We start from the raw sequence: 23,830 nt of genomic DNA, 5'->3' as shown, positions 1-23,830 counted from the left end.
ATTTTGGGTCCAACATCCATTCTTCTAACTTTGCAAAAGAATCACCTGATGCCCTTGTTAGAATACAGATTCCTAGGTCTCCACCCCAGAGACCTGGTGGTGTTTGTGGGATGCTGCATAACTATGATCCCACATAATTCAGTTGAGACTGACCTGCAGAATTAAACTAAAACCACCCAAACGAGAACAAGCAGATGCTACTTACTCAGATTTTGCTATAGCAACAGAGTAAGCCCCCATTACTTGCCTTTGGGAGAGGCTCAAAGGCAGGCAGAGGAGTGGGAAAGGTTTATAAAACTGAAAAAAAGGGGGAAGGTATGTTCGGACTGGAGGTTTCTGGCCTGGGAAAGCTAGAGGCAGGCTGCTAGAAGCAAGGGGTGTTTTATGTGATTGGTTTGGGGAGCAGTTGGCTTTCTCTGGTTGCTCCTGAGTTGGAAGTCCAGCAAAAAGAGGGAACTTGGCAGTCCTTGAGGATGTCCTAACTGTTCTGGTCCAGATGCAGAGGTTATGGTTTGGCTTCCTGAGCTTCTTACGTGGTTCAGAGTTGTGTTGTCATACATAGTTTGGCCATTGTCCATTTGTATATTCTGTCTCTCAGACCATACTTTGAGAAACACACTGGGCCTCTGATGTTCACTTCATCCTGGTCCCTTTCCTCCCTTACATGGCTAGACTGTCAGCTCCCTAAGAGCTCTAATTACCAGTGCCTAGCCCTATCAGACACTCAATAAAAACTTGCAAATGAATGGATGGATGCCGTCTGTGTAGCACATGGACGTCTTTATATGACTGGACTTGCTGTCATCAGGAAGAAAGACTGGAGGCTGCTTCTTCGGCTACTCTGCTCTAAATATGTGAACTTGAATCCTTGACCCTGGCTGCTCTCAGTTTATCTTAAAGCTTCCAGGTTAGTCTGTAGTGTGCAAATCAGCCCCAGGGGCTCCCTCCTGAGTTGAGTGCTCCGCTGGGGACGGGATGATGTTGGTGGGAAAGCGACACTTATTCTGGCATTCTGAAGGCAACCTCAGCCCCAGACCTTTAAGGTTTGCTGCGCACTTTCCCCTCCATCTCTCCCTCTAGGGCCTGGCCTGTGAGAGCTACTGAAGGAGGGGGAAAGGGCATCCCTCTCTCAGCCTCCAGATGTGGACTTCAGAGTGTCTAGAGAAAAACGCTCGGGGGTGTGTGCTGTGTGTGAGGCTCAGACCTAAGGAAGGAGCAGAAAGCTAGTCGCGCAGGCGGTCTCCTCGGAGCTGACTTCCCACCTGCTGCAGGGGGGAACGGCCGGGAAGGGGCTGCAGCCGCGTGCCCGGCCGCCCCGCCCCTGCTCGCAGCGCGGCCCCGCCACCGGGGAGTTCCCGCGAGTGGCCCCGCGCCCAGGCCGCGCGGGGGGCTGTTGGGCTGGAGGCGGGGAGCAGCCAGGGCACCAAAATAGGAGCCGCTTGTGGGCTGGAGCTGCACTAGCAGGCACCCTCCGCCGCGCTTCTTCCAAAGATGGTCAGAGGGTCCGAAGGCGCCCCAGCCCCCGCTCGCCGCTAGCCCGTCGGCCCGCACCGTGCCCGGGAGCCGCCGCCGGAGGTAGGTGCGCTGCGGCGCCGCCGCCCGGGGCCAGCCCGAGGGGAGCGAGCGGGGCCGAGCGCGGGAGAGCGAGGCCGCGCCGCCTCCCGAGCCCGCCCGCGGCAGGGGCGCGGAGACAATGGCCGCGCGGGCGCCGGGCCGGGCCGAGCGCGGGGCCGCCCGCGTGCCCTCCCCACACCTGTGCTGCGTCCCGGGGCGGAGGGGACGCGGGCACCGGCCCGGCGGGCGGCGCGCGGCGCCCTCGAGTCGAGTCCCCGCGCCAGGCCCGGGGCAGGGCGGTCTCCGGGCGGGAACGCGGGCCCGGGGCCCAGGCGCGGGGCGCGCGGAAACCCCTGCGGCAGGCGCGGGGGAGGGGGCGCAGGGATGGAGGGACAGCAGCCCGGCAGCTTTCTTTTCGCTCCTTTCTTAAGCCGAAAGGTACAAGGTTTCCCTTTTCCAAGATTTCTTCATTTCTAGTCATATTTCGATCGCCCCCTTTTTGGCATCTCGAGACGACTCCCAAGGGAGACGGAGCTAGTGAAAAAGGTTGAATTGGGGCCGAGCCAAGACGGCCAAAGTCCGGTCTCTATTGGGGTGACCCGCCCGGACACTCGGTTTGCCAAGCGTGGGTTCTCTCTCTCCGACCGCCAACTAGGGTCGGATTTCGGAGACTGGGTGAATGGGGTAGCAAATCAATATTTTTTATTTAAAGGACTACTGAAAATCCTAGGGGCCTCATTTCAGGCTCAAAGTGACCCCGAATTTAGATTGACCATCATAGATGGTCATCATAAATGACGAAATAGTGTATCCACATTTTGCATTTGTTACTTAGTCTAGCTTTAGAGTATCATCATAAGGATTGGCATATTTAGCATTGATTATTTTCAGTAATATGCAAAATTGAAAACACATTTATTTCATGTTTATTGCAGCCATGGCTCTCAAAGGACAAGAAGATTATATTTACCATTTCAAGGATACGACGCATCCAGTGGATTTTCTGGATGCATTCAGAACATTTTACTTGGATGGATTATTTACTGATATTACCCTTCAGTGTCCTTCAGGCATAATCTTCCATTGTCACCGAGCTGTTTTAGCTGCTTGCAGCAATTATTTTAAGGCAATGTTCACAGCTGACATGAAAGAAAAATTTAAAAATAAAATAAAAATCTCTGGCATCCACCATGATATTTTGGAAGGCCTTGTGAATTATGCATACACTTCCCAGATTGAAATAACTAAAAGAAATGTTCAAAGCCTGCTTGAAGCAGCCGATCTGCTGCAGTTCCTTTCAGTAAAGAAAGCTTGTGAGCAGTTTTTGGTAAGGCACTTGGATATTGATAATTGTATTGGAATGCACTCCTTTGCAGAATTTCACGTGTGTCCAGAACTAGAGAAGGAATCTCGAAGAATTCTGTGTTCAAGGTTTAAGGAAGTGTGGCAACAAGAAGAATTTTTGGAAATCAGCCTTGAAAAGTTTCTCTTTATATTGTCCAGAAAGAATCTCAGTGTTTGGAAAGAAGAAGCTATCATAGAGCCTGTTATTAAGTGGACTGCTCATGATGTAGAAAATCGAATTGAATGCCTGTATAATCTACTAAGCTATGTGAACATAGATATAGATCCAGTGTATTTAAAAACAGCTTTAGGTCTTCAAAGAAGCTGCCTCCTAACCGAAAATAAGATACGATCTCTAATATATAATGCTTTGAATCCCCTGCATAAAGAGATTTCTCAGAGGTCCACAGCCACAATGTACATCATTGGAGGCTATTACTGGCATCCTTTATCAGAGGTTCATATATGGGATCCTCTGACAAATGTTTGGATTCAGGGAGCAGAAATACCAGACTATACTAGGGAGAGCTATGGTGTTACATGTTTGGGACCCAACATTTATGTAACTGGGGGTTATAGGACGGATAATATAGAAGCTCTTGACACAGTGTGGATCTATAACAGTGAAAGCGATGAATGGACAGAAGGTTTGCCAATGCTCAATGCCAGGTATTACCACTGTGCAGTCACGTTGGGTGGCTGTGTCTATGCTTTAGGTGGTTACAGAAAAGGGGCTCCTGCAGAAGAGGCTGAGTTCTATGACCCATTAAAAGAGAAATGGATTCCTATTGCAAACATGATTAAAGGTAAGTACAGATTACATTTATTCTCTATTTTTAAGTGTTTTTTTTTTTTTAAGTTTATTTTGAGAGAGACAGAGACAGTGCAAGTCGGGGAGAGGCAGAGAAGGAGAGAGAGAGAATCCCAAGCAGACTCTCCACTGTCCGCACAGAGCCTAATGGGGGGCTTGAACTCATGACACTGAGATCATGACCTGAGCTGAAACCAAGAGTCGGATGCTTAATCGACTGAGCCACCCAGGGGCCCCAATATTTTTTAAGGGCTTGAAGTTAAGACCAGTGATCTAAATTATCGTGCAAATAACTTTAAAAGAACTTTTCACTTTTGGAATGCTACCTAGGAACTATAATAGATTATACAAGTAATTGTGGACAGAATGTTCCAAGTAAAAGCATGGTATAACAGTCCCCAACTTGTTTGAGGTTATGTGATCAGAATATGCTACTCAGACTAGAAAAAAATCATTTATATAAGAAAACAGTATAACTCATTCTACTTACTCTTCAGCCTGTTTCAAGCCTAGGTCTTGCTTCAGGTCTTAAGAATATATATTTAAGTCAAAGTCTAAATGAAGGGAGAAAGCTGGGTAGTTTTATTAGTTTATACTTAATTTTTTTTTTTTTTTTTTTTGCTTGCTTACTCTTGAAATTGAATCCTTTTCAATCCTGCTTTTAAATATTCAGCTTTCTCCCTCTCATTATGTGGTCATCTCTCTTTTAAAGGGTCTTTCATTAAAACTTTGAAAGGTTTGGTCCCTGTAGAGTGTAACAAATTACATTCTCTCAAAAACTGGAGACAGATAGCCCCTTCTTTTTGTGATTCAAGTCTTGTTTCATAGAGTAGAAGATAAGGCAGATCCCATACCCTCCCTCATGTGGTCCACACAGCCAGGTGCACTATTGGGTCTCAATGTCTGTCTGATAAACACTGTATTTTCTGCTGTGTCCAGTACTATATTAGCCTTGCTCTCCTTCCCTCCCACTGGCAGAAAAGTTAAGCTGGAATCTTAATTACATTTATTCATTTGTGCTGGAGAGTTGCACAAAAACAACTGGTAGGTTGTTACTAAATTTGTGTCATTTTATCCCAAATGTTCCTTCCCAGGGCTTTCTGTTTCTTTTTTAACACTAGGGAGGGTGTGGGAATCTGACCTGGTCTGGGAATCTGACCTGGTGTGATCGTTGGATGACAAGCAGGAAGCCTGAGAGGCCGGATGGTCTTGTGATCAGGCACGTTGCTTCTGAAGCCAAACTGCGGTCCAAATCCCAACTTTCCACTTACTTGCTGGTGTGCTCAGGCAAATTGTTTAATCTCCCTGTGCCTCGGTTTTATGGTCTGTACAGTGGGGGTGACAACATTATATAGCTTAGGGTTTTGAGAGGATTAAATGAATTTATGCACGTGAAGTGTGTAGAACAGTCTCTGGAGCAAAGTAAACACTCAGTAAGTGTTAGGTACTCTTGTCATTATTCGTTGTTCATTATTGTCATAATAAAGGTCATTATAGAAGAACATGTCAACTTTGATAGAACAAAAATATCTTTCATATTAGGGGCGACTGGGTGGCTCAGTCGGTTAAGTGTCCCACTCACCATTGGTGAGGTAGAGCCTCGCGTCGGGCTCTGCGCTGACAGCATGAAGCCTGCTTGAGGTTGTCTCCCTCCCTCTCTCTCTGCCCCTCCCCTGCTCGCTCTCTTTCTCTCTCTCTCAAAATAAAAAAATAAACTTTAAAAAGGTGTCTTTCATATTAAATCATGCCCATTCTCCTGCATGCCCGAAGGTTCTGTCGCAGTAGGTGATAGAGCGGGAGAAGGGGGAATAAGGCCCACTACTGTTGCTGCTCTGGTTTTGTGGTTTTGGACTCTGCCTGAGCTTGACCGCTGATTCCTGGTCTTCTCCCCAGGATGTTCCTGAAGGTTGTCATGACTCCTTTCCTACTAAAGAGACAAAGAAAGTTCAAATATTTTAGCAGCTATTGTCAACGTGGAAAAGTTTCTGCCAATGAGATAATGAGATAACAGTTCCAGTGCTTTCCTAGTGAAGAGCATATTTCTGTGAGGATGAAAGTTTATTACTTTACTGCAATTTTGTTAAATCATGTTAAAAAATTTTTTTTGATGTTTATTTTTGAGAGAGAGAGACACACACATGTACACACACACACACACACACACACACACACACACACACACACACACACAGAGTCCCCAGTGCCCCTAGGAGAGGGGCAGCGAGAGAGGGAGACACAGAATTCGAAGCAGGCTCCAGGCTCTGAACTGTCAGCACAGAGCCCGATGCAGGGCTCAAGCTCACCTCTGTGAGATCATGACCTGAGCCATAGTCAGACGCTCAACTGACTGAGCCACCCAGGCACCCCTGTTAAATCATGTGTGAAACATGCTTGCTGAAAAGAAAATGCTTCAATGGTGCGTCCACTGTGAAAGAAAGCCATTATCTGTTTTTTGCCTTCACCTTGAGTAGAATGGGAGACCCTCATGCACGGAAGCCCCCCATCCCAACCAGCTGGGCTTGAAATTTCAAAGTTTTATTTATACTTTGACATTGAAGTTTTGATTCCTGATTGTAACTAATTGTCCCTGGGAAGGGTAACACTGTGTCAGTCATGCGCAGCTTTGGCCAGTGCTGATTTTGAGTTTTAAGTTTCTCATTTTTCTAAGTTGCAAGAGTAACGTTACTTTTCCCAGTTTGTTTTGTTTTGTAGTCATGAAGTGAACTGGCAGCTTCCCCTGGTGATCAGAATGTAAATTGGGTAGAGTCAAATTTCAAATTCATTTCCTTTTTTGGTTTAGGGATGTACAGAGAAGAAATAAATACTTGGCTGAAGTTTAGGAGCTCCTGACTTTTTTTCCCTCTCTTATCGTAACTGCCCTGCTTATAAACTCACTTTTGTGTTGGAGTAGAAATACACAAGGAGATTGAACTGCACCCAGCATGTACCAGTGGTAAATAAAAGTTGTTTGAAAGACTAAACTGATGTATTCAACTAATCTGGTGTCTTCCTTCCCTGCCGAACTCATTTCTTCCTCCTCATTTTCCTAGGGCATCAGGGTGTCCTGGTTTTCTGAGCTTAGGACCTCAGAATCAGTTTTGTTTGTTTCTGGCACAGTCAGTCATCAAGGCTTATCTGTGCGTCTTGTCTCCATACCCAAAGCCCCTCCTAAATCAGGCCCTCAGTACTTTGCACCTGGGCCAATACCTAGATCTTTCTGACTCTGTCTTCTGCTTTTGTAGTCTCTCCCTTCCTCTGCTTAAAAATCTTAAAAATCCTGCTGAATGAAGTCCACATTTCTTAGTTGAGTGCCAGGATCCTTTGTGATGTGGCTTCAACTTACGATGTCGGCTTTAATTCCCACACGACAGCCCCAGGTTTGCCACGGGCCCTTCCGTGTGCTGGCATCAATCCGGGCCTCTAGACATTGCCCACTAAGCCTCTGCGCTTGCCCTCTGCTTAGGATGGCTTCCTCTCACCTCTACCTGCCACAGTCCTACCTACCGGGGTCCAGGTCAGAGTCGGCCACCTGCTATCTGACTTCCCTCCTCAAAGCAATGTTTCCTTGCTCTGAACGTTCACGGTGTTTCTGTACCCTGTGTTCTAACTATTGGTGTAAGTGTCTCACCCTCTTTTAAAAGAGTGCAAGGAGCCTCTCTTGTTCATCCTTCTATCCCTCATAGCACCTAGCACAGGACCTTGCATCTACTATCAGTAATAACAGAAACAATAAACTGAGCCCAGTATTCAGTGTGATTTTAATTAACACACAGGCGTGGGAAATGCAACTGCCTGCGTCTTACATGAAGTTATCTACGTCATCGGCGGCCACTGCGGCTACAGAGGAAGTTGCACCTATGATAAGGTCCAGAGCTACAATTCAGATATCAATGAATGGAGCCTCATCACCTCCAGCCCACATCCAGGTAATAAAATACTGTTTCAAATAGTACATGTTGTACAGCTAAAAATGGCCTGGAAATAGAAAATGCTAGATTTATAGCAGACTGCACATGGGTGTAATTAAAAGGCTCAAAATATTCATATGCCCATCCAGCCATAATCACAGGTAGTTCCAATTAGGTCACATCTACAAATGCTTTCGATGTCTTTACGGAATACATTTTAAGCCTGTGTGGTTAAAAGTGGTAGTTTCTTTTTAAAATTTTCTAGATTCTTTTTATTTAAAAAATTTTTTTAATGTTTATTCATTTTTGAGAAACACAGACATGGTGTGAGTGGGAAGGGGCAGAGAGAGAGACACACACACACAGAATCCAAAGCAGGCTCCAGGCTCTGAGCTGTCAACACAGAGCCCGACGTGGGGTCAAACTCATGAACCGTGAGATCATGACCTGAGCCAAAGTCAGATACTCAACTGACTGAGCCACCCAGGTGCCCCAAAATTTTCTAGATTCTTTTGTTGTGTTTCCTATTCCTCTATTGTGTGCTTTCTTTCATTTATATGCATTATATAAAACACAGTTTTTATAGACAGTTAAAAAGCACTAGTCTGTCAAATAGTCGGGAAGATTACTCATTGATTCAGTTCAACAGGAGATGGTTTCTTCTTTTTAGCATGTTCTGTTTGGGCGCCAGTAATTATTAAGCACTCACTCCTATGATGTACAGAACCCCATGCTGGCCTTACTTTGACAGTCATGAAGGGGACATGTGGTCCATCCACAAGGAATGGCCAGCCTTCTGCCTTCTGTGGCTTTTTTCTTTGACATGTCTCTTTGATATATGTTTAAGATTTTTCCTTAGGTAAGATTCATATCACCGTATCACTATACTACTTTGGATGATTTTCCATATAGCATAAGGTTTCTATGTGAGTCACTGGTGAGCATAATTGGAAATTCCCAAGCTTGAATCATCTGAGAGTGATAGCAGTTGTTAACCTTCTTGAACACTTTCTGTAGGTCAGCTACTGATTAAGCACCTTACATGTCGTATTACCTTAAATTCTATCTATAACCTTACGAGTAGGTATTGTTCACCCCCATTTTACGTATTTAGAAATGGAGGCTAGAAAGGATAAGGTCACACAGTTTGGAAGTGGCAGACCAGGATTCATTTAAGCAGTCTGATTGTATAATCTGTGCTATAGCCACGAAGCAGTCTGTCTCTTCTGAAGGGACCAGGCTCTCCTGCTTTTGACCAGTTTCATCTGGCAGTTGAGGTGAAGCGCACTGAATCTGGTGCTGCATATCCATATGTCCTGGGCTTTGCATAAGAAGAGACTTCGGCCACAGACTGGCCTGGCTCTGAAGACATGGAACAGGTAGCCTATCTCCTAGTAGCCCAGATGTAATTATCGCAGACTCCCCACCACTTTCTGTTATGGTCAGCGAAGTTATAATGGAAAGTAGTAATACTGGCTTGTATGGAGTAATAGCTAACTTTTAGTTAGTAAGTATGCATCAGGCACTAACTATTCTAATAATTTTTTATGTCTTAATCTATTTAAACCTTACAGCAGTCCTGTGAGCAAGGTACTACTATTATCTCATTTTGCAGGCCACTGAGGCACAGACATGGTAAATGAATTGCCTAAGGTCTGCTAGCTAGTGCTTGTTAGAGATGAGGTTCAAAACCAGGCAATCTGGCTGGGAGGTCATGTTCTTAACAATTGCACTGTTGTCTCATTTGATCTTCATGTTAACCTTATCAGTTAGATATTACTTTGACATCTTTACAAAGAAAATCCAATATATGAAAACTCAGATTAACAAATTAGAGGGCAGTTGTTTACATTACAAATTTAATATAAATTTCATAAAGGGTTCCTTTAAAAATAAATGTCCTATAGCATATTTAAGTAGCATATGGCTTGTTAACTGCTTGAAAGGGAGTCTAAAAGATGTAAGCGAAAGCATGAAAATCCATGGCCAACTGAAAAATCAGTCAGAAATAAATATTAAATTAGAGTACAAATCAATGGGATCATATAATTCTGTTTGTAAAGTTTTGCTTTATATTGGAATTTTTTGTGACAATGTAAGAAACAAAGGTAGCAAATTAGCATGCTGCCTGGTATGTTCTTTTTGGGGTACAGTGTTTAAAATATTTTTAACTGACTTGCCACCAATATTTAAAATTCGGTAGTTCTTAAATAAAAATCATGATTCCTGGCCTTTAGAAAAATTATAATGACCTCAGACCACATTCCTTTCTGTCAGCAATCACTGGAGCCAAGTAGTGGCTGTTCCCTTTTAGATGGCACTTTTTTTTTTTTTTAATTCATTATCTCAGTGCTGCATGCTTTTTTTTTTTAATATGAAATTTATTGTCAAATTGGTTTCCATACAACACCCAGTGCTCATCCCAACAGGTGCCCTCCTCAATACCCATCACTCACCTTTCCCTCCCTCCCACCCCCATCAGCCCTCAGTTCGTTCTCAGTTTTTAAGAGTCTCTTATGCTTTAGCTCTCTCCCTCTCTGACTTTTTTTTTCCTTCCCCTCCCCCATGGTCTTCTGTTAAGTTTTTCAGGATCCACATAAGAGTGAAAACATATGGTATCTGTCTTTCTCTGTATGACTTATTTCACTTAGCATAACACTCTCCCATTCCATCCACGTTGCTACAAAGAGCCATATTTCATTCTTTCTCATTGTCAAGTAGTATTCCATTGTATATATAAACCACAGCTTCTTTATCCATTCATCAGTTGATGGACATTTAGGCTCTTTCCATAATTTGGCTATTGTTGAAAGTGCTGCTATAAACATTGGGGTACAAGTGCCCCTATGCATCAGCACTCCTGTATCCCTTGGGTAAATTCCTAGCAGTGCTATTGCTGGGTCCTAGGTAGATCTATTTTTAATTTTTTGAGGAACCTCCACACTGTTTTCCAGAGTGACTGCACCAGTTTGCATTCCCACCAACAGTGCAAGAGGGTTCCTGTTTCTCCACATCCTCTCCAGCATCTGTAGTCTCCCGATTTGTTCATTTTAGCCACTCTGACTGGTGTGAGGTGATATCTGAGTGTGGTTTTGATTTGTATTTCCCTGATGAGGAGCAACGTTGAGCATCTTTTCATGTGCCTATTGGCCATCCGGATGTCTTCTTTAGAGAAGTGTCTATTCATGTTTTCTGCCCATTTCTTCACTGGGTTATTTGTTTTTCAGGTGTGGAGTTTGGTGAGCTCTTTATAGATTTTGGATACTAGCCCTTTGTCCGATATGTCATTTGCAAATGTCTTTTCCTATTCGTGGTTGCCTTTTAGTTTGGTTGACTGTTTTCTTTGCAGTGCAGAAGATTTTTATTTTGTGAAATCCCGATAGTTCATTTTTGCTTTTAATTCCCTTGCCTTTGGAGATGTATCAAGAAATTGCTGCGGCTGAGGTCAGAGAGGTTTTTTCCTACTTTCTCCTCTAGGGTTTTGATGGTTTCCTGTCTCACATTCAGGTCCTTTATCCATTTTGAGTTTATTTTTGTGAATGGTGTAAGAAAGTGGTCTAGTTTCATTCTTCTGCATGTTGCTGTCCAGTTCTCCCGGCACTATTTGTTAAAGAGACTGTCTTTTTTCCATTGGATATTCTTTCCTGCTTTGTCAAAGATTAGTTGGCCATACTTTTGTGGGTCCAATTCTGGAGTCCCTATTTTATTCCATTGGTCTATGTGTCTGTTTTTGTGCCAATACCATGCTGTCTTGATGATGACAGCTTTGTAGTAGAGGCTAAAGTCTGGGATCATGATGCCTCCCGTTTTGGTCTTCTTCAAGATTACTTTGGCTATTCAATCTCCCAACAAGTAAGAGTCCAGGATCAGATGGCTTCCCTGGGGAATTCTACCAGACATTTAAAGCAGAGATAATGCCTATCCTTCTCAAGCCATTCCAAAAAATAGAAAGGGAAGGAAAACTTCCAGACTCATTCTATGAAGCCAGCATTACTTTGATTCTTAAACCAGACAGAGACCCAGCAAAAAAAGAGAACTACAGGCCAATATCCCTGATGAATATGGATGCAAAAATTCTCAATAAGATACTAGCAAATTGAATTCAACAGCATATAAAAAGAATTATTCACCATGATCAAGTGGGATTCATTCCTGGGCTGCAGGGCTGGTTCACCATTCGCAAATCAATCAATGTGATACATCACATTAATAAAAGAAAAGATAAGAACCATATGATCCTGTCAATCGATGCAGAAAAAGCATTTGACAAAATTCAGCATCCTTTCTTAATAAAAACCCTCAAGAAAGTCGGGATAGAAGGAACATACTTAAACATCATAGAAGCCATTTATGAAAAGCCCACAGCTAATATCATCCTCAATGGGGAAAAACTGAGAGCTGTCCCCCTGAGATCAGAAACACGACAGAGATGTCCACTGTCACTGCTGTTGTTTAACATAGTGTTGGAAGTTCTAGCGTCTGCAATCAGACAACAAAAGGAAATCAAAGGCATCAAAATTGGCAGAGATGAAGTCAAGCTTTCACTCTTTGCAGATGACATGATATTATACATGGAAAACCAGATAGACTCCACCAAAAGTCTACTAGAACTGATACATGAATTCAGCAAAGTTGCAGGATACAAAAGCAATGTACAGAAATCAGTTGCGTTCTTATACACTAATAGTGAAGCAACAGAAAGACAAATAAACTGATCCCATTCACAATCACACCAAGAAGCATAAAATACCTAGGAATAAACCTAACCAAAGATGTAAAAGATCTGTATGCCGAAAACTATAGAAAGCTTATGAAGGAAATTGAAGAAGATATAAAGAAATGGAAAAACATTCCATGCTCATGGATTGGAAGAATAAAGTTAAAATGTCAATACTACCCAAACTTATCTACACATTCAATACAATCCCAAACAAAATTGCACCAGCATTCTTCTAGAAGCTATAACAAGCAATCCTAAAATTTGTATAGATGGCACTTCTGTGCTCCATGTCACCAGTCTCTCCCATTCCTATCACATCATGGACCTGGCATCCGTGCCGTTGCTCTTCTTACTCCCAGCCTGCTTCATTCAACTGGTCTGTTAGCTCCTTCGCCCTTGAAGGCATAGGGCCTGCCTCTGCTGAACTGTGGCGAGGTGTGCCTCTTACACACTTTCAGAGCGCCTCCTGAGGAACATAAAATGTCAGTTTCAAGTCTGCCTTACAGATCTGTAGCTTAGACCACAAAAGAAATCATGACTACTCTTATTTTTAAAAGGTACTATAAATGTTATCTTTTTTTTTTTCTTAATGCCTTTGAGGTCGGTGGTTTTCGTTTTTTTTTGTTGTTGTTGTTGTTTTTTGCTTTATTTTTTTAATGTTTATTTATTTTATTAAAAATTTTTTTAACATTTATTTATTTTTCATAGAGAAAGAGACAGAGTGTGAGCTGGGGAGGGTCAGAGAGAGAGGGAGATACAGAATCCAAAGCATACTCCAGGTTCTGAGCTGTCAGCACAGAGCCTGATGAGGGGCTTGAACTCACAAACTGTGAGATCATGACCTGAGCTGAAGTTGGATGCCCAACTGACTGAGCCACCCAGGCACCCCTCATGTTTATTTATTTTAGAGAGAGAGCGCAAGTCGGGGAGAGGCAGAGACAGAGGGAGACACAGAATCTGAAGCAGGCCCCAAGCTCTGAGCCATCAGCACAAAGCCCAGTGTGGGGCTGGAACCCATGAACTGTGAGATCATGACCTGAGCCAAAGTCAGATGCTTAACCAACTGAGCCACCCAGGCGCCCCCCCCCCTTTTTTTTAACGTTTGTTTATTTTAGAGACAGAGTGCAAGCAGGGGAGGGGCAGAGAGAGAGGGAGACATTTTTTTTTAATTCTCTAATGTTTATTTTTGAGAGAGAGAGAGAGAGAGAGAACAAGTGGAGGACGGGCAGAGAGAGAGGGAGACAGAATCTGAAGCAGGCTCCAATCTCTGAGCTGTCAGCACAGAGCCTGACATGGGGCTCAAACTCAACGGACTGCAAGATCATGACTGAGCCAAAGTCAGATGCTTAACCCACTGTGCCACCCAGGTGCCCCAAGGGTGGTGGTTTTGTTTAGTTAAAAAACAGGGGACTCCAATTCCATTAAATTAAAGATAACATTTATTGAGACCTTACCTCAGGAAGGGTACCATTCAAGTTATTATGTAAGACACAAAGATGGTTAAGAGTGAGTCTCTACTGCTATAGGAGCTCAGAATTTAGAAGGAAATATACATACATAACAGGAATATAAGACAGTTGTAGAAATAAGTGCCATTAAAATTGAAGGTAGAAAGAGCTTGAGAATAAGGGGAATCTGAAAATCTTAGAAGGCTTCCAGGAGTTCACTGTTATGATTTAGTCCTTAAAGAATGGATACAATTAAGGTATTTTTTGAGGGAGGAAGTTAATGATGGGAAGCAGAGGGGCAAGTTCCAGGTATATTCCAGTACCTGGGAGTGGATGTATATGATGGGATGTGAGAGGGTAGAATGAGAGAGTGGATGGGAGAGTTCAGTGGAGGAGTGTACCATAGAGGGCTTTGAATGGCAGTTAGGAGAATTTGAAAAATGGTGAACTAACAAAGGTTTTAGAGCCTTTCAGAATAGATTAGGAGAAGACCAGAAGTCTGCTGAAACTGTTATAATAACCCAGGTGAGAAATGCTGAAAGCCTGAAGCATTAGGAGGTGAAAACAGGTAGATATGAGGAATATTATGGATTCACCATGGGAAGGAGGAGGTGGTGGGAACAGAAGAGAGGAGCTGAGTTGGAACTTAGTTTTGTAGTTAACTGTGAAGGACTGGTTGGATCACCCAGAAGAGCTGTCCAGCAGGCAATGGGAAGTGTGGGTCTGCGGCCCAGGAGGAAGAGTGAGGCTGACTTTAGAGATCTGGGTGTCATTTGCTTGGAGGTGATGACTGTGGGTGTGGAGATGGTTGAGGTGCCCTGCAAGGGTGGGACTAAGTACAACTAAGGACAGAGTCTTGGGAAACAGCACTAGTTAAGGGATGAGCTGGGAAAGAAGAGTGTGGGAAGAACAGGGAAGAAGCAGGATGTGATAAAGAAAAAAACCTATGGAGAGCCTTGTCAAGTGGGGAGAGAGTTCTTTCTGGCTCCGCCATTTATTCACATGACTGCTCTTGGGCAGTGGCTTAAGCTCTTGACTTTTACTTTCTAGTAAAATAAAGAGGTTAAATTACATAAGCTTTACAGGTCTTTTCAGTGAGAACAATCTTAGGAAAAAGTTCTAAATCATTTCAGTGTATACTGAATACCTGAAAATATCGTGGTTGTCTCAGAGCCCCTACATGGCTTTATTCATATCATTCATGGAATACTAAATACAGACTGCTATGGATTTATAGTGAATAGTTGTGTGTAAACTTTTTGAGCCATGACAGATGGTCCCATTCTTATACTTAGTTTGAAATTGTTCACTCGTTCATTGGTCCAACAGAGGTTTGCTGAGTGTTTCCCACATGTTGTGTATAGTGTTAGGTATAGTTATGGATAGTGCTGGGAGCTCAATAAACAAGGCACAGTTCCTCAGGCTCAGTAGCTTCGTAGAGTGACCAACAGAGAAAAAGGCCGTTACAGCTGAGGAAGAAAAAGTTTCCATCAGCAATAACAGAGCATTATGTTGTATTTGGGTAACGGGAAAAAACCCAAGAATCACCTTATCTTAAACATTTTCCTGCTATAGGAAGATAGAGATACTTAAAAAAAATTTTTTTTAAGTTTATTTATTTTCATGGGGCACCTAGGTGGCTCTGTTGGTTGGGCGTTCGATTTCAGCTCAGGTCATGATCTTGCAGCTTGTGAGTTTGAGCCCCACACATCAGGCTCTGTGCTGACAGCTCAGAGCCTAGAGCCTGCTTCAGATTCTGTGTCTCCCTCTCTCTCTGCCCCTCCCCTGCTCGTGCTCTGTCTCTCTCTCCTTCAAAAATAAATAAACGTTTTTTAAAAATTAAAGTTCATTTATTTTGAGAGGGAGAGAGAGAGCACGAGGAGGGGAGGGGCAGAGAGAAAGAGAGAGGAAGAGAGAATCCCAAGCAGGTTTTACACTGTCAGCTCAAGAGCCTGATGCGGGGCCCAAACCCATGAACCGTGAGATAATGACCAGAGCCAAAATCAGGAGTCGGTCGCCCAAATGACTGAGCCAGCCAAGGGCCCCTTGTGATACTGTTCTTCACATAAGAACGACAAATTGAGGATTTTTTTGAAATTTAAGAAAGGCCTAGTGAACTCATTGTTGAATCACTTAACACCAATGGATAAGATTTCTGAGTCATCATTAATTTTCATGACCATTTAATGGAATGATTTCTCTAATTTCACAAGTACTGAAACAACTAAATTCTATAAAAAATTCTGCATGTATATAACTAGAAAGTAACAAATGGGGTTTTTACAGGTGGAAGAATTCTTATTTTCCTGGATGTCAGATACTTGAGAACAACAAAGCACAAATGTCCATCTTCTGAGATTTTTCTTGGCCTTCACAACCTAGATAGCAGAAACTTTACTGATAAGAATGTACTTGCATCCTTAAAGGGGAAATCACATTTTTGATTGTACATTCTCTTTCTAAAGAAGGGTTGATAAGCTTTTTTATTTTTTGTTTTATTTAATTTTTTTATATGTTTTTATTTATTTTTGATAGAAAGAGAGAGTGTGTGCGGGGAAGGGGCAGAGAGAGAGAGGGAGACACAGAATCTGAAGCAGGCTTCAGGTTCTGACCTGTCAGCACAGAGCCCGACACGGGTCTCGAACTCATGAACCTCGAGGTCATGACCTGAGCTGAAGTCAGACACTTAATCGACTGAGCCCCCAGGCACCCCATAAGCTTTTTTAGCATATAATGGGAGTGCATATTTGGGTACAGAGGGTACAAAGTACAATTCATTCATTGATCCAACAACCTTTTATTGAGTCCTTAAAAGGTTCCAAACACTTGCCATTCTCCAGCTGGGATGGAGTAGTGGGCAGGACACAGGTCCTATGCTGACCGAGGGTCGAGGGACAGTAAAGAAGAGACATCAGATAATGAGAAGTGCTGTGGAGAACATTAAAACAGGGTGATGTGGTGGAAATGCCTGACTGGCTACTTCAGGTTGGGCGGTCAGAGGAGGGCCCTCCAAGGAGATGATCATAAGATGAGACCTAGATGACAAGAAGGAGGCAGCTGTGCAAAGACTTGGGAAAAGAAGAGTTTCTAGACGTACGGAACAGCTCAGTGACAGCAAACTGACGTTAGTGCTCCTGACTAACGTCAGGAGCTGGAAGTATTGAAGTGTAATCCTCTGGTTGCTATTCCCAGAAAATGAACTCACAGGCCAGTAGTGGTGCTAGAAATAGGGATGTGGAAGAAGCCTGGGACTCAGCATGCCTGTGACTAGGGTGAGGGAGGAGAGACGCTCGCTTGAGGCACAGAACTGGAGTCCCTCCGCGAGTGAGAGCAGAGCGGCCTTGTGTTTTGCGCTCTAGGCCCCTCGCTGGCCTCACCCGAGTCACAGTCCTGGGAAGGGAGAGGACGTGAGGTTGCAAAAGAGCCTGATGCCTTGAAGAGCCAGCAGGTTTGCATGTGGAGGGGGAGACACATAAAATGGGAAAAATTAAAACAGCACAGAAGGCTTGCCCACCTAGAGGCAGACTCTCAGCCCAGGATCCAGCCCTCACACAGCAGCCCTCTGCCTTTGAGCGTCTTTCACGGGGTTCTTAAGATGATAGACTGTAGTTCCCCACTAATCTGGTTGTGCTTCTCTAACTCCTGGTGTCCTTAACTTGACGAGCGCTGTGAGAGAGGCAAGCAGAGTCATCCATGCGGCACCCGTGGCTGCAGAGGCTACAGATGATAGGGATGGTGGTAGGGATGGCCGCTAAGACCTAGAGGAACCTGCACTAGTTACCTCGTGCGTCTTTGTGTCAGAACATCGGAGAGACCCTACAACTGTTACACGTGGATGTAGAATGAAAGGTGTCTGTGCTGGGGAACTCTCAGAAGGGTCTGAGGATGAGCTCTTCCCTGGCATCCTGCAAAGTCAGATTAAGGATTACCTGAGAGAGAATGGCTGGACAGGTAATCTGAATCAGGTGATCGGGGATGGATTTCATGGCTCAGTGTTGTGGTAGAGGAATCAAAATGTCAAGACTACTCTACTTTTGTCTGCGGCCTTGTAAGGGATCATTATATCATCACCCTAAGGAATCTCTTTTGTTCATTATCCTAATAAAAATTTGCTTTTTTCTTTTTAATAGAGTATGGATTGTGCTCAGTTCCATTTGAAAATAAGCTCTATCTAGTTGGTGGACAAACTACAATCACGGAATGCTATGACCCTGAACAAAATGAATGGAGAGAAATCGCTCCCATGATGGAAAGGAGGATGGAGTGTGGTGCTGTCATCATGAATGGATGTATTTATGTCACTGGGGGATATTCCTACTCAAAAGGAACTTATCTTCAGAGCATTGAGAAATATGATCCAGATCTTAATAAGTGGGAAATAGTGGGCAATCTTCCAAGTGCTATGCGGTCCCATGGGTGTGTTTGTGTGTATAATGTCTGACTGAATCCATAGAAATGACCAAGTAATCACTGTGTAGTGGGAGAAAAAAAAAGAATTCAGGGTTTGGAGTCCCTTACTTATTATTGTGTCCGGGCACATAATGGGTAAATTCCCATGCCTAACCCCCACTCTTCACTTTAGTACAGTGATTAATGGTCAAGAAAAATCCTATGTATATTTACAGTTGAATCAGTAAGGTTAACACCCTATAATCTCTGCTTTTCAAAGGTAATATGGAATGTTGGACACTTGGTAGAAGGTAAAATACCTTTATAGTGAAATTTTCTCCTGGTAGCATCAACACTGGTGTAGGTCAGAATCATTCTGTGGAATGAAATGTCTCCTATGACCCTGTAATGTACTAGTGTCTATTAAGGTTCTGTTTAGCTAGCAAGGAATTTGAAATTCAAGGAGGGAATCTTCTCTACCTCTACAAAATCAACATTTTAAAACAACTTTTTTTTTTCACCATTAGACTTATTTAGAATGTGGACTGACTTTGAGTTTTCTTTTCTTTTTAGTGTGTATAATTTATTGTTCTTCTTTAGTTACTGACTGCAAGAAGTATACAAGATCCTGTGCAAGAGATTATTACTGTTGAGAGTTTACAAACTAAATTTAAAAGAATGGCACATCTGAAAAATTGCAGAGAAAATAGTCAAATATTTGCTGATGCTGAGAGCTATTTTTAATTTTCAGCTTTGATGTAAATTGCTAGTTTAGGTGTCTTTAGTTCAAGCATGCTATGAAATCCTCTTTATTCTTAAGTATAGGTATATATCTGCATACAAAATTGAATTTTAGAGCCAGAAAGCATGTAGAACAGTTGTGACATAGTAAAAAATACATTGATGAGAAGAAATTTGCATTCATTTCCCAGGTGTGCCACTAACTAGATTTTTGTAACTTGAATCGAGTCACTTAACCTCTCCTCAATTAGCACTTCATGACCCATGCACTTTGGGTCATAGATGTGCCTAGATGTGGAGCCCCATATCCCTTGGGGCAGCCAGAGGTAGCCTGGGTGGCTGAAGCTTCTGGGCAGAAACGTCTTTGCCCACTTTCCCCAGTGTGCCTACAGTATTACTTTCTGTGTGTGCCAAAACTTGAGAAAAGTTAGGAAGCATTCCTGAAGTTATCTGAACTTTTAGTGATCTGTTAGACCATCTATCCACACTCTTCATCCTTTTAAAAAGACAGTAATTATTTTTAACTTTAAATGTGGAAGTTGAAAACTGCCTAGTGCTTCTGATTTTTTTTTCTTTTTTTTTATAGAAAGAGACCGTTTAATGCATTCATTTCAGATGGCATTTTAAATAGACACAACCTTTTGGGAATGCAATATGCTACTACATAGAGGGAGCCCCCAAAAATGACCGTATCTTTGTCCCATAAATTCTACTCCTAGATTTTAACCTAAAGAATAATATAAAAACAAAACAAAAAAGGTAAATGCATGAGGATGTTTATGTCTGCATTATTTATAACAGCAAAGAATTGGAAATAATCTACATGTTAAGGAAGAAAGTGGGCTAAGAAAACAGTGAAGTATTATACTCCCACTACAATAATTATTTGGAAGACTGTAAACACGTGGATGTGTCTGTGATATGGTAAGTAACATAAGCACAATACAAAAGAGAATGTGCACTATGTGACTTTGTAAAATCTTTTCGCATGTAAAAGGTAATATGCAAACTGAAATCCATTGTGTTAGTGTGGGGGGAATGTGGAATGATTTTTAATTTATTTAAGTGTTTTTCCTTAAAATGACTTTGTGTTTTCAATAAAAATAAGTAAATCACAATATATGTGGTAGAATTGCTGGAATTTTGGGTGAGTGAGTCAAAGGATAGTCAGAATTAGTGAAACCACAGAATTATAGACTATTCCAATCTGAAATTGAATTATAGATTATTTGATTGCTTTCAAGAACACTTAGCTGGACCAGTAATGTGATGCCCTGTAGCGCTTTGGAGATCTGTTTTATGGAATAGATGAAAACAATTTAAATCACCTTCCCCTGCTTTTAGCTTATCTAAGTCCTATAAAACCCTGATTCAAGTCCAACCTCTGGGAATTCTTTCCTGACTGCTTCAGCCACAGTAAAACTCGCACTGTCACATTTAAAGAATTTATCATTTATATATATGTAGTATGTATCCTTTCGAGATCATGGATCACATATGATTATTTTAATTTTTTCAAGGCCTAGCATTTCATATGTATATCCAGTGTACTTTTTTAACAAAGATGATGGTATCTGTTACTTTTATGGAAAAGCATTCCACAGGTGCTTGAAAGACCTTGAAAATAGTTTGTGACTTGAAGCATTTAATTTGCTGCTCCTATTTTCTATCAAATTCTGTTTTTGGTATTGCTTTGTGCACACAAGAAAGGATTAAGGAAGGTAAGGTAAACATTTATGTCAGAATTATCCCAAGTTCCAAATCACTGTAGTGTGAATGAAAAGTATCGTACTATAATTAAATGCAAGCCATTGGTTTGGGAGGGCCAGCACTGTTTTGCAAAATAATTAAAATTGTGGAGATGATTTTAAGTAGATGATTTTGAGGTTAATACTTAAGAGGACTCTAAGTATCCAAATTTTAAAGTTAATGTTTCTCACAAGTCATATTTTTAGTTTTGAGCTGCAACGAAATAGGGTCAACATCAAGAGTACTTGCTTAAAGGCACATTAGCCTTTTTCCCCCTCATTCACATACATAAATGCTGGTGTTAAGGAATGAATGTTTGTGTCTCCCCAAATTCATAGGCTGAAGCCCTTATCCCCAATGTGACTGTAGAGGTAGGGCTTTATGGAAGTAATTAAGGTTAAGGAGGTTATAAGCGTAGGGCTCTGATCAGATAGGATTCGTTTCCTTGTAAGAGTTACCAAAGAGCTTTCTCTTTCCCTGCCTGAGTGAGGATACAGCAAGCAGCATCTGCAAACCAGAAAGAGAGTTCTTACTAGAAGCCGACTGTACTGGCATCCTGATCTCAGACTTCCAGCCTCCACAAACGTAAGAAACATTACTATTGTTTAAGCCACCCAGTGTGGTGTTTCGTTATGGCAACCTGAGCTGGCTAATGTAGCCTGCAAAGGAGATGGTGCTTTATATGATGCAGTTAGGTGCTGAAACAGCCAGGAGTAGACAGGCTGTTCCCTAGACAATCCCCCTGCCTTCCTCATACCCCTCCACCCAAAGCACCCAGAAACCCCCATTTTATTAGTATGAAAGTCTCTGAAACTCTAGAATAACAGTTTCATTTTTCTTAGATGATAGTAGATGTAGCTAGGGGTTTCATCTGTCTAGTTCTTGCCATGACTGCATCTGTACTGATGCCCTAACTCCCTCCTTATGGGGACACCTATACTTCGGCCATCATAGCATCTCATCCCCAGCCATGGTGATGAGTCCAGAGCTGTGGTTGGCCAAGTTCCCAACTGAGCTGGTTTGAGTGGATATAACTAATACACAGAAGACAGCAAGTCGGGTTGGGGGGGTGACACTGGTGTCTTGGTTCTAGGCCTTCTTGATGCAGCTCCGTGTCTGTCTTTTCCACACTTTGATTATGTGAACCAGTAGGTCCTTTTTTTGTTTTGATTTGGGTTTCTGTCTACTGCAACCAGTAGAGCTCTAATATCAAGCAAATGGTGAAATATAAATATTTTTTTTGGATAATGCGTTAGTGTTCTATTGCTGCAGGAACAGTAACAAATCACCACAAACTTAGTTGCTTAACACAGGACAAATTTGCTTTACAGTTCTGCAGGGTATAAGTCTGACATGTGTGTCACTATATCAGTTTTGGTCACCTTAATTCCATCTGCCATTTTTGCCATGTACCCTAACATATCCACAAGTTCTGGGCATTGGGACATGAATGTCTTTAGGGGGCCATTACCCTGCCTGCCACAGATGGTAATATATTAAGTCTTATCCTGACTTTTGGAATTCCATGTGGTTGAATATGTCTTATTTCCTCAGAGGAGGTTCTAATAGAAGGAAAAAGAAATCATGATGAGTCTCAGGGACCCCTGGAGGACTGGAAGGTAACAGTAGATGAAAAAAAGAGAAGTTGATAATAGGGTCATTTGCCATTAGACCATTCTTTAAAGGACTAGCCTTTCTACCCTGGAAACAATATATAAATATTTATTATTTTTGAGAGAGAGAGCACATGCATGGAGCAGGTGAGGGGCAGAGAGCGAGGGAGACAGAGGATCTGTGCTGAAAGCAGAGAGCCTGATGCAGGGCTCAAACTCCTGAGCTGCGAGATCATGACCTGACCTCAACCAACTGAGCCACCCAGGCACCCTAAGCCTGAAAATAATATATAATGCAAGAAAAATCACTGTAATTATGTTAAAGATGCGGATTGCCAATCTTGTAACCATTCTTTACTGGTAAGGAAAAGCTCCATATTTTTTTGTCTATTAAGAAAACATGTACCTTGAATCTTAATTAGTCTAACCCAATCACGGCTCTCCCATCTTCCTTGTCAGTGTTTGGTTTAGGAATATGTGTGTGAAGCATTTCAAACCTCTAAGACATGAGAAGTCCGCTTGGGGTTGTTACAGAAAAAACATAGGAGATAGATAGGAGGACTCTACATGGTAAATCTCTTTCTTGAGGTTAATATACAAAGTTTTCTTAACAATTTGGTCACTATTATTAAATGTCAGTATATATAAGAAAACCACAAAATACTTCATAATATCAAGTGTTTCATAGTTTTTTAGCTATAGCAGTGATGGTTGAACAGCTAAGAAATAGAGCAGTGTAAGACAAAAATATTTTTTATAAAATTACAAAATATCAGTACTGATAGTAAATCTTCATCAATTATCACAATAGTTAAGAACATGACTTAGCAATACTTCACAATTGAAGGGCTCAATATGAAATTAATACCATTGTCAAGAAATTAAACAGGAATTTTAATTTGTATTGAAGGTAATAAATAGATTGTTACCTAAAAATATATAGTAGTCTAGTCCTAAAATCCAAATCTGAAGTCCAATGGTATTTTGAAATTGTGAATCATAAACTTAACTCTTACTTCAGCCCTCTGATTTAAAAGATAATATTCTTTTGGGGGGTTCACTGGAGTGGTGTTCAGCACCTTGCTCAAAACCTCAGTGAATATTCTAGATTCCAATTAGCCACAATTTAGGGGTGTTCTATGCTGGTTTAGGAATGATCAATGTAAACTATGTCCAGTTGTATATATAAGATTGCCAATATTTTTTTAATGTTTATTTATTTATCTTTGAGAGAGAGCATGAGTGTGGGAGGGGCAAAGAAAGAAGGAGAGAGAATCCCAAGCAGGCTCTGCACTGTCAGCACAGAGCCTGATTGGAACTCGAACTCACAAACCGTGAGATCATGACTTGAGCCGAAATCAAGAGTCAGTCACCTAACTGAGCCCTAAGATTGCCAATATTTCAACTTCTGCCTTTGAAATTCAAACCAAACCACAAGCTCTTACCTCTGTATACTGACAAGTGCCCATAGAAGTTCTTGGTGGGGAATCTGAAATACCATCGCTGTGTACTTCAGCCTTAATAGGGAGAAATGGAGCCGATTGTCCCCACCC

The 23,830-nt window shown here is 42.1% G+C and overlaps 1 protein-coding gene across 2 annotated transcripts; it reads left to right on the top strand.

The window, feature by feature from the left end:
• The first annotated feature begins 1,187 nt into the window (after positions 1-1,187).
• KLHL23 (kelch like family member 23) lies at positions 1,188-20,033 on the top strand. Of its 2 annotated transcripts, none has more exons than XM_019458999.2 (4): positions 1,188-1,575; positions 2,490-3,704; positions 7,483-7,635; positions 17,916-20,033. In XM_019458999.2, the coding sequence occupies exons 2-4, from the start codon at positions 2,492-2,494 to the stop codon at positions 18,224-18,226; spliced, it is 1,677 nt and encodes a 558-aa protein (XP_019314544.1). In that variant the 5' UTR covers positions 1,188-1,575; positions 2,490-2,491; the 3' UTR covers positions 18,227-20,033. The 2 variants fall into 2 exon arrangements, with proteins under 2 accessions (XP_019314544.1, XP_053763811.1); XM_053907836.1 differs by lacking the exon at positions 1,188-1,575 and adding an exon at positions 1,880-1,992.
• The last annotated feature ends 3,797 nt before the right edge of the window (positions 20,034-23,830 follow it).

This window comes from Panthera pardus, unplaced genomic scaffold, assembly GCF_024362965.1.
Source record: "Panthera pardus isolate Hobbes unplaced genomic scaffold, ASM2436296v1 HiC_scaffold_10, whole genome shotgun sequence".
NCBI lineage: Eukaryota > Metazoa > Chordata > Mammalia > Carnivora > Felidae > Panthera > Panthera pardus.
The sequence above is the reverse complement of the archived record's forward strand: the minus strand, read 5'-3'. Positions and strand labels throughout refer to the sequence as shown.

What these genes read in the sequence shown, in the direction of transcription:
- KLHL23 (XM_019458999.2), top strand. Translation starts at nt 2,492, where the DNA reads ATGGCTCTCAAAGGACAAGAAGATTATATTTACCATTTCAAGGATACG. An exon ending in TATTGCAAACATGATTAAAG is followed by an intron (nt 3,705 to 7,482) that starts GTAAGTACAGAT and finishes ATTAACACACAG; the next exon opens with GCGTGGGAAATGCAACTGCC. An exon ending in CACCTCCAGCCCACATCCAG is followed by an intron (nt 7,636 to 17,915) that starts GTAATAAAATAC and finishes TCTTTTTAATAG; the next exon opens with AGTATGGATTGTGCTCAGTT.